This window comes from Salvelinus sp. IW2-2015, linkage group LG9 (assembly GCF_002910315.2).
Source record: "Salvelinus sp. IW2-2015 linkage group LG9, ASM291031v2, whole genome shotgun sequence".
NCBI classification, from domain to species: Eukaryota; Metazoa; Chordata; class Actinopteri; order Salmoniformes; family Salmonidae; genus Salvelinus; species Salvelinus sp. IW2-2015.
In genome coordinates this window covers 9,018,161-9,029,413 of record NC_036849.1, presented here as the reverse complement: position 1 = coordinate 9,029,413, position 11,253 = coordinate 9,018,161, and the positions used below count along the sequence as shown (strand labels likewise).

Below are 11,253 nucleotides of genomic sequence, written 5' to 3'. Positions count from 1 at the left end.
GCAGGAGGGGAGGACCGAGCCGGCCTGGAGGATAGGGGACATAGAGAGTCAAAGGATGCAGAAAGGGAGAAGAGGAGGGTTGAGGAGGCAGAATCAGGAGATAGGTTGGAGAAGGTTTGAGCAGAGTGAGGAAGGGAGATGAGGAGTGGAGATGAGTAGGGGAGATGAGGAGGGGATATGGGGAAGGGAGAAGAGGGGAGTTGAGGGGAGATGAGAAAGGGAGAAGAGGAGGGTTGAGGAGGCAGAATCAGGAGATAGGTTGGAGAAGGTTTGAGCAGAGGGAAGAGATGATAGGATGGAAGAGGAGAGTGTTCAACACCATTGTGCTCTCAAAGCTCATCACTAAGCTAAGGACCCTGGGACTAAACACCTCCCTCTGCAACTGGATCCTGGACTTCATGAAGGGCCGCCCCCAGGTAGTAAGGTAGGTAACAAAACATCCGCCACGCCAATCTTCAACACGGGGGCCCCTCAGGCGTGCGTGCTCAGTTCCCTCCTGTACTCCCTGTTCACTTATGACTGCACGGCCAAGCACGACACTGACAACGATGAGACAGCCTATAGGGAGGAGGTCAGAGACCTGACCGTGTGGTGCGAGGACAACAACCTCTCCCTCAATGTGATCAAGACTAAGGAGATGATTGTGGACTACAGGAAAAGGAGTACCGGGCACGCCCCCATTCTCATTGATGGGACTATAGTGGAGCAGTTTGAGAGCTTCAAGTTCCTTGGCGTCCACATCACCAACAAACTAACATGGTCCAAGCACACCAAGACAGTCGTGAAGAGGGCACAACAAAACCTATTCCCCCTCAGGAGATTGAAAAGATTTGGCATGGCAGGTCCTCAAAAGGTTTTACAGCTGCACCTTCGAGAGTGTCCTGACGGGTTGCATCACTGCCTGGTATGGCAACTACATGGCCTCCGACCGCAAGGCACTACAGAGGGTAGTGTGTACGGCCCAGTACATCTCCGGAGCCAAGCTTCCTGCCATCCAGGACCTCTATACCAGGCAGTGTTAGAGGAAGGCCCTAAAAATTGTCAAAGACTCCAGCCGCCCTAGTCATAGACTGTTCTCTCTGCTACTGCATGGCAAGCGATACCGGAGCACTAAGTCTAGGTCCAAGAGGCTCCTAAATAGCTTCTACCCCCAAGCCATAAGACTCCTGAACTGCTAATCAAATGGCTACCCAGACTATTTGCATTGTCCCCCCTGCACATTGACTCTGTACCGGTACCCCATGTATATAGCCCCACTTGTTATTCACTGCTGCTAATTAATAATTTGTTATTCTTATCTCTTACTTTTTTGGGGGGTATTTTCTTAACTGCATTGTTTGTTAAAACCTCTTATGGCTGAGATCGGCTAAGATCCCGTTAACGGGATCGATTTGACAACAGCCAGTGAAAGTGCAGGGCGCCAAACAACAGAAATCTCATAATTAAAATTCCTCAAACATACAAGTATTTCACACCATTTTAAAGATAAACTTGTTGTTAATCGCACCACAGTGTCCGATTTCAAAAAGGCTTTACGACGAAAGCACACCAAACGATTATGTTAGGTCAGTACCTAGTCACAGAAAAACACAGCCATTTTTCCAGCCAAAGAGAGGAGTCACAAAAAGCAGAAATAGAGCTAAAATTCATCACTAACCTTTGATGATCTTCATCAGGTGACACTCATAGGACTTCATGTTACACAATACATGTATGTTTTGTTCGATAAAGTGCATATTTATATCCAAAAATCTGAGTTTACATTGGCGCGTTACGTTCAGTAATGTTTTGCTTCCAAAACATCCGGTGATTTTGCAGAGAGCCACATCAATTTACAGAAATAGTCATCATAAACTTTAATATAAGATACAAGTGTTATGCAACGAATTAGAGATACACTTCTCCTTAATGCAACCGCTGTGTCAGATTTCAAAAAAACTTTACGGAAAAAGCAAACCATGCAATAATCTGAGTACAGCGCTCAGACAACAAAACCATGTTGGAGTCAACAGAAGTCAGAAATAGCATTATAAATATTCACTTACCTTTGATGATCTTCATCAGAATGCACTCCCAGGAATCCCAGTTCCACAATACATGTTTGATTTGTTTGATGAAGTACAAAATTTATGTCCAAATACCTCCTTTTTGTTTGCGCGTTTAGCCCAGTAATCCAAATTCATGAGGCGCGAGCAGACTAAAAGTCCTAAAGTTCCGTTACAGTCCGTAGAAACATTTCAAACGATGTATAGAATCAATCTTTAGGATGTTTTTATCATAAATCTTCAATAATGTTTCAACCGGAGAATTCCTTTGTCTCCAGAAATGCAATTTAACGCAAGCTAACTCTCACGTGAACGCGCGTGGTCAGCTCATGGCACTCTGCCAGACCCCTGACTCAAAGAGCACTCATTCACCCCTCCTTCACAGTAGAAGCATCAAACAAGGTTCTAAAGACTGTTGACATCTAGTGGAAGCCTTAGGGAGTGCAAAATGACCAATATCCCACTGTATATTCGATAGGCGATGAGTTGAAAAACTACAAACCTCAGATTTCCAACTTCCTGGTTGGATTTTTCCTCAGGTTTTTGCCTGCCATATGAGTTATGTTATACTCACATACATCATTCAAACACTTTTAGAAACTTCAGAGTGTTTTCTATCCAAATCTAATTATATGCATATCTTAGCTTCTGGGACTGAGTAGCAGGCAGTTTACTCTGGGCACCTTATTCATCAAGCTACTCAATACTGCCCCCAGCCATAAGAAGTTAAGGGCTTGTAAGTAAGCATTTCACTGTAAGGTTTACACATGTTGTATTCTGCGCATGTGACAAATACAATTTGATTTGATTTAATTAGTCTATTATAAGCCACCTCAAACGTAGTTTTCGAGAATTTGGCAGTACGTCCAACCGGCCTCACAACCGCAGATCACGTGTAACCACGCCAGCCAGGACCTCCACATCCGGCTTCTTCACCTGCGAGATCATCTGAGACCAGCCACCCGTACAGGTGATGAAACTGTGGGTTTGCACAAACAAAGAATTTCTGTACAAACTGTCAGAAACCGTCGCAGAGAAGCTCATCTGCATGCTCGTCGTCCTCACTAGGTTCTTGACCTGATTGCAGTTCGTTATCGTAACCAACATCAGTGGGTTAATGTTCACCTTCAATGGCCACTAGCATGCTGGAAAAGTTTGGTACTCACAGATGAATCCCGGTTTCAACTGTACTGGGCAGATGGCAGACCGTGTATGGTGTCTTGTGGGCTAGCGGTTTGCTGATGTCAGCGTTGTGAACAGAGTGCCCCATGGTGGGGTTATGGTATGGGCAGACATAAGCTACAGACAACAAACACGATTGCATTTTATCGATGGCAATGTTAATGCACAGAGATCAAGAGGCCATTGTCATGCCATTCATCCGCCGCCATCACCTCATGTTTCAGCATGATAATGCAAAGGATCTGTACACAATTCCTGGAAGCCAAAAAATGTCCCAGCTCTTGCATGGTCTGTATACACACCAGACACACCCATTGAGCATGTTTGGGATGCTCTGGATCAACGTTTATGACAGCGTTTTTCACTTCCCACCAATATCCATCAACTTCACACAGCCATTGAAGAGGAGTGGGACAACATTCCAGAGGCCACAATCAACAGCCTGATCAACTCTATGCGAAGGAGATGTGTCGCGCTGCATGATGCAAATGGTGGTCACACCAGATACTGAATTGTTTTTCCGACAGTAAAAAAAAAAAAAAAAGGGTTCTGTGACCAACAGATGCAAATCTGTATTCCATTCATGTGAAACCCATAGATTAGGGCCTAATTAAGTTATTTCATTTGACTGATTTCCTTATATGAACTGTAACTGTATGAAATTGTTGCATTATGCAAATATATTTTTGTTCAGTGTAAATATTTTCCACATTTCATTATACTGTAGTAACTAAGCCATTTTGTTTGCAGATGTTAAAGAAACATTTTATATATATAAGCATTCTTAAAAATGATATGGCCATTTCATAACTGATCAGAGCTGAACATGTATTCCCAGTGTGACATACATATCTAGCACATGTTGTATGTCTAGTCTGTCAAATGTCAGCCTGTCTTTTGGTGTCAGAACCATATAGCTGCATACTTTCACACGCCCATCGTAGTGTCCCCACCAGCTTACGTTTCGTGTCCCAGTGGTCGGCAATGGTACTCGCACCTCCATACTGCAGTCTGACTTTGACCTAGTTCATGTCTCTATATGAGGTTGTCTTTCTAGTCCTAGTTACGCCCCTCAGGAATACAGAGAGAGCAATAAACTAGCACTCCTGAAACAGAGGATCTGGATCTAGAGGCATTGTCTTGAGTTGGCTGCTGACACAGATTCAGCAGGCCGGGGCTGCTGGGAGTCTCAGACGTCACTCGCTTCCCCAGTTTTACTAGGGAGTTTTTTTTACTTATGAATAGGCAGGTGGTACTTACATAAGACTTTTTTGTAATAAGGTCCTCCTTGAGCAAGGTGTCAAAGTTCATGCCAGGCAGGGAAATTATAAGAGCAGTTCCTCCTACTACAAGTCAAGACCTTTCAATACTCCATGCTGAAGGAGTGTCTGATAAGTTCTCCAAAGAAATCCTTGTATTTTTTGGGGTGAAATGTTTACATTGCCTTTTAGACTTTTTGGGGATGTACCACGTCTCAAGCAGTAAGCTGACATGTCTGCAGAAAACACATGATTCTAAAGAGATATTAGGCCTATGTATTACCGTCATTTGGCAATGAGTCCCTACCCTCCATTCCAAGAGGTTAGTGCCATTTAAAATTCATGGAAAGTAAGTTATCTAACAGCAGATAGATTTCAACCCTTCGATAGATGCACCAGGGTCTTGGTAGAAGCTTTAGTGTTTGTTTATTGAAGAGGTTCAGGTTGTATATGTTCTGCTGCTGGAAAGTGGCTGGATACAAATAGACAGCCATGTGACGACAGCAGACAGCTGTAGCCAGGCCATATTGGGCTATGTGTGCATCACAATGTAACATGAGAGGGGAGGGAGCTGAGAGTACACACATTTTTAGCCATGTTCTGTTAGATCATGTGGTCATTGACACTAAGTGCTAGAACACTGCACAGGAATCAGGACAGGGACAAGAGTGTTTGACACCTTTCACAGTTCATTATAGTTCATGAAGGAAGTTTTAAAAGTTATTGCATAATGAAAAGACATTTGTAAGTGAAACTTATTTCATGTAAGACGTTCATTGGGTGTCGAACATTTAGATTATTTGTTATAAAAGATTGATTTACTATATAATAAAATGATATTTTTGTAAGGGAAATAATCAAGACTGGGGAAATAAATCACAAAGCATTGGTCTGCCTTGTGTGGGTTCTCCATGTTTGACATAAAGAAACATTTAACAATGTTTTATAATTTGTTTCTCAATTGGCATCTTGTCCCTGATAAAACTACTAGTAAACTTAGGGCTGTGGCGGTCATGAAATGTTGTCAGCCTGAAATGTTGTCAGCATCTCCAGGCCTCCACACATACAAGTCGCTGATGTGCCACTTTGGAACATCGACATTTAAAAAAAAGTATAATAAATCAATTTAATGTACACCATCACAATAAACCCATTATTTATTTTTAGTCAGGTCTAAAGAAACATTATTATATGAAGAAAATGTATTTCAGAAGAACAGAATATGAATTGGCCTACTGTGGGCCAATGTTATCTGGCTATGCGCCGTGCCATAGGCTGTAGGCTTGTTTATTTAGCTGACAAAATAATACCATATAGTCCTGTGGTATTATTTTATATGATCTTATAGTAAAAATAATATAATTGGACTTAGCCACTGCATATCCTTTCTATTTTACTCAGCTATGTTGAGTGTAAAAGTGAACATTTTGAAACAGGTCCTATACACTAGATTTTTGAGTTATTTGGGAACTTTAGTTGTGAATGATACAAACCTTAGAATGTCTTAGAAATCAAGACATACAGTATATGGGCTGCATGGTGCGACTATAGGCTATCTATTGATGATTTGAGAAAGTAGCAAAAAAAGCTTGCGCTCTGTTCCTTGCCTCAGGCTGCACAGCTGTTCTCTCATCAAGTGATAATATTTTCACCCATCACACTATATTCAATTTAATCTTGTCTTAACTAATATGAAAATAGGCAGGAAGAGGGGAGAAAAAGACATGTCATCTGTATGCACTCAAATAGCGAATGGAGGCTTAGCGCTTTTCCACGTGTCCGTTTTGTAGGCTACTTCGGGTTTATATCGGAGCACGCGCTTAATATGAGCAGCTGAGAAATAAATATAACAACACTTATTTCACTCCAAGCATCAACCACTGCTTGATGAGCATACTCTCGTTGACCCAACAGGTGATATTCCGCCCAAACTCTGTATGCCATGGGCTGTCCCAGCTACCCAGTGTTTAATTTGGGAAACCAAGTGAAATCTGTTCCGGAACATCGATAGTGACATGTTTTCGCAAAACAAATCATATTTCACTAAACTGTTGACAGCCCGTCTGCGCGCTCGAAAAAGGAATAAAGGAGAGAGAGGAGATGGAAACGCATGGTGGTGAGATATTCTGTATAGCTAAATGTAATGAGTAACCCAATTAATTGTGAAAATATAAAACAATCACTATTACTAGGCTATTCAAATACAAATGCACTGATTGTAAGCTAACTGTAAGCCACCCTGCACAATCAATGAACCAACAGCATCAGCTAGGGCTATGCGTTCTCTCCCAGACTCATGGATAGACATTTTGGAGCGTAGCTTAAGGTAACCAGTACATTCTGTATGCATTATAATACTGTCCACACTCAAAGGCCATTACTCACATTTGTTTAATTTTGGAATATAGGCTAGACCAATTATGTACCAAAGACATATCCGTTTTATTTTATGTTTTTCTACCATGCGTAATATGCCGTAGGCTATGTATTGAATTAATTAAAATTAAAAAAAATCGTGTCTGGGCTCATAAGCTTATGCATATGCATAAGCTTATGCATATGCATAAGCTTTAATATGCTTATGGGAGTTTTGAATGAATCATCACCTTAGAAAGCATGTCCATTTCGTTGTGTTAGTCTTTTAAACAAAGACTAACTACACTGTTTCAACCTGCTGTTGAAGTTCTTTCTTCAAATTGATCATCACAGTGAGGTGAGTTTTAAAAGTAAGGTAGGCCTTCTGTTTTGATGATAAGTATTTGATGTGATTATGTAAGCCAATGTCAATTGTCTGTATGAACACGTATCTTCTCCACTTTCATGTGAGCATCAGTTGCTGCTTGAAGGCATAGTACACTAGTAATGTGTGCTCGTGTCTTACTGCTTGCTCTGTGACCATCTTTGGTCCTAGAGTAGGCCTAAATAGGGCTTTTAGTGTATTCGTCCTGACCTGGTGACCTTGCCAGGAAAATCGTTTGGCTCATAGATCACCTGATATAGAGTACCAGTCAAAAGTTTGGACACACCTACTCATTCAAGGGTTTTTCTTTATTTTTACTATTTTCTACATCGTAAAATAATAGTGAAGACATCAAAACTATGAAATAACACATATGGAATCATGTAGTAACCAAAAAAGTGTTAAATAAATCAAAATATATTTTAGATTTGAGATTCTTCAAAGTAGCCACCCTTTGCCTTGATGACAGCTTTGCACACTCTTGGCATTCTCTCAGCCATATTCATGAGCTAATCACCTGGAATATATTTCAATTAACAGGTGTGCCTTGTTGAAAGTTGTGGAATTTCTTTTGTTCTAAATGCGTTTGAGCCAATCAGTTGTGTTGTGACAAGGTAGGGGTGGTATACAGAAGATAGCCCTATTTGGTAAAAGACCAAGTCTATATTATAGCAAGAACAGCTCAAATAAGCAAAGAGAAACGACAGTCCATCATTACTTTAAAACATGAAGTTCAGAAAATTTCAAAAACTTTGAACGTTTCTTCAAGTGCAGTCGCAAAAACCATCAAGCGTTATGTTGAAACTGGCTCTCATGAGGACCACCACAAGAAAGGAAGACCCAGAGTTACCTCTGCTGCAGAGGATAAGTTCATTAGAGTTACCAGCCTCAGAAATTGCAGCTCAAATAAATGCAGACACATATCAACATCAACTGTTCAGAGGAGACTGCATGAATCAGGCCTTCATGGTCAAATTGCTGCAAAAAAAACACTACTAAAGGACACCAATAAGAAGAAGTGACTTGCTTGAAACACGAGCAATGGACATTAGACCGGTGGAAATCTGTCCTTTGGTCTGATGAGTCCAAATTAGATTTTTTTTGTTCCAACCGCCGTGTCTTTGTGAGATGCAGAGTAGGCGAACGGATGATCTTACCACCATGAAGGAGGAGGTGTGATGGTGTGGGGGGTGCTTTGCTGGTGACACTGTCTGTGATTTATTTAGAATTCAAGGCACAATTAACCAGCATGGCTACCACAGCATTCTGTTTGCGCTTAGTGGGACTATTATTTGTTTTTCAACAGGACAATGATCCAACACACCTCCAGGCTGTGTAAGGGCTTTTTGAGAAGAAGGAGAGTGATGGAGTGCTGCATCAGATGACCTGGCCTCGACAATCACCCGACCTCAACCCAATTGAGATGGTTTGGGATGAGTTGGACTGCAGAGTGAAGGAAAAGCAGACAACAAGAGCTCAGCATATGTGGGAAGTCCTTCAAGACTGTTGGGAAAGCATTCCTTATAAAGCTGGTTGAGCGAATGCCAAGCGTGTGGAAAGCTGTCATCAAGGGAAAGGGTGGCTACTTTTACCACCAGAGGATTCCCCAGTGAGGTCAGAGGTGAAAGGGTGATGTCAAAGGGTTAAAACAGTATATCCAATGTCTCTGAACACCAAGGCATGTTGGCTGTAGTACAATATACACTATTCAGAAAAAGAAATACAAATACTTGTTTAGGCTAGACATGGCTGTAGACCCCTATGGCGTCTATGGGCTCCACACCCAAGTCTCAGACAACATTTAGGACTAGGCTAATCTTTTCTTAGAATGTATCTTGACCAGAAACTCCAGGAATAATCTTGAATTGCAACCGATCCCTTTAGCGATCCCTATAGATTATAGGTTATTTATATAGAGGTCCGGGTTTTCATTTTCTAGGGATAGGTGGAATTCATCAAGTTGATATGTTCCAGATTTTTTACCTTGTCAGCTTGGGAATTCGATCCAGCAACCTTTCGGTGACTGGCCCAGTGCTCCTACCCGCCAGGCTACAATGACAGCCACCTTATCAACAGTAGGGAGGTTTCACTGTCCCTGACCCTGTCTCTCCCCACACAAAGTTTGTTACAGAATGTCAATAGCTTAATCTAATAGTGATAATGTGATGAATGCAGAGCGCAATGATTTTGAAAGGGTTGACCATTAAAGGGACGCTCCCAAGCTTTTGTATAATTGCAGCCAGTAGTTTTAAAAGTAGTGCTCACGAGCAAAAAACAGTTCCTGGAAAATGTTGCACAATTGTGTACTACGCCATCCATTTCGTATAATATGTTACACCCTGCAACAAAAAAACATCCAATTTGTACAATCTGTTACGAAATTGTAAGTACTTAAGATCCCAGACTGCGTCTTTAACCGTTTGACAAGAAAGTACTAAGTAATACGCTATGTTTTAGTGTGTCGGTCCTCATATTTCATAAAAGTATTCACGTCATTCAGTCGGAAACCTCTTCTAAAGACTGAAATAAGTATTTGTTTTTAAGTGATGAAGCCTTTGAAAACACAGTAAGTGTTGTAATGTTTCACATGAAATAATAACTTGTCTTTTTTGCCTTATTGGCTTACAACCCCTTGGCCTTCATTCATTTGTTAAACAGAAGCTCAGAGAACTCTTTGCATCATCAACATTTTTATTTTATTTTCATTTAACCTTTTATTTAAACATGCCATCTCCTGTTCTGGGCGATGTGCTTTTCCTTATCTGGCTTAGATTAAAGGGACTGTCATCACATAAATGCAATCATGGGATAGAGGAGCGTCAAGGTTAGCAGGACAAACCAGTTCACTTTATCAACACCTTGCCCTGATGTGTCTGTGAGGACATCCAGGCATTTAAATTTATCCTCTCCCGGTGGTCGTTGTCCATCCGTATTCTCTGTCCTGATATCACATGCCCTGTGGTTTAGTTTGGGAAAGGTATAACACACCAAGCTTCTACAGTGTCAGTTTTTTACGCACGCACGAGACCAAGCATACGTCACTCACTGAACATTTGAAGTGGACGTATATGTATGCAGTCTTTATTAGAATAGAATAGATTGACTTAGTTTTTCCCTGAGCGAACTTGCCATTGTGTCATTTGGATTAGATAATAAACACAACAGCACAAGAAACAGATGACAGATATACAAATAATACAAAGTCATGAACATAAAGTAAAGAATATTGCGGGCGAATGTGATTACTTTATTTGGAGGTCATTGTTTGTTTAGAGGTCAGCCAGCCCAATAGTCAGATTATATAACGTGTGAGATTACTGTGACATAATAGTGTTTTGTCACATGGGCCTCTAGTGTGCTGTGTTATATTGTGCCGCACAAAGCAATATCCATGGCTGTGGTTTCTGTTTTTCTTACTAAACAATAGTAAGAGAAAGTCGTACATACATATACTCCCAGTTAAAATTTGCCTATTATCAAAGTCTGTTACAATATTATGTAAAAGATCTCTGCTATTATTAGGACTATATGTCTGAACCAATGTTCCTGCACAATCGTTTCTTCAGTGTCATGAAGAAAGACTTCACAGAAGCTGAAAAACTGACATTGGTTTGGTTTGCTTTGTCTTGCAGGTCAGGTAAGGCTGATCAGCATATCATGTGGCAGTCAGAATGTGTGGGCGTGTGATGGCTATGGGATGGTCTATTTCCGCGTGGGCACGCAACCCCTCAACCCCAGCATGATGCTTCCTGCCTGGATCTGCATTGAACCACCAGAGCAGGTAAATCCACACAGTGCATCTGCTTAGATTATGAATACCATTTGATTGATACAGTGATAGTTGCTTATATGTTGGGAGTCCGAAATTATTGACACCCTTGATAAAGATGAGCAAAATGACTGTAAAATAAGGAATTAAAATACTGAGCTATATTGTATGCTCCAAAAATTGGGAAATTATATTATTTCATACTAACACAATTGCTAAGAGAAAGATATATATATTTTTGACAAGTAATACTTTTTT

General features: G+C 41.0%; 1 protein-coding gene across 3 annotated transcripts in view; it reads left to right on the top strand.

Annotated features, from left to right (window-relative positions):
* Nucleotides 1–11,253, top strand: part of tecpr2 (tectonin beta-propeller repeat containing 2) — a 35,058-nt gene that overhangs the window by 19,862 nt on the left and 3,943 nt on the right. For 2 of the 3 annotated variants that reach the window (XM_023994177.3, XM_023994178.2), the window contains exon 17: nt 10,859–11,007. In XM_023994177.3, coding sequence (XP_023849945.1) covers nt 10,859–11,007 — 149 coding nt within the window. Of the gene's footprint in view, nt 1–8,532; nt 8,837–10,858; nt 11,008–11,253 lie in introns of those variants that run through there. The other variant, XM_070445128.1, reaches the window with a different exon arrangement.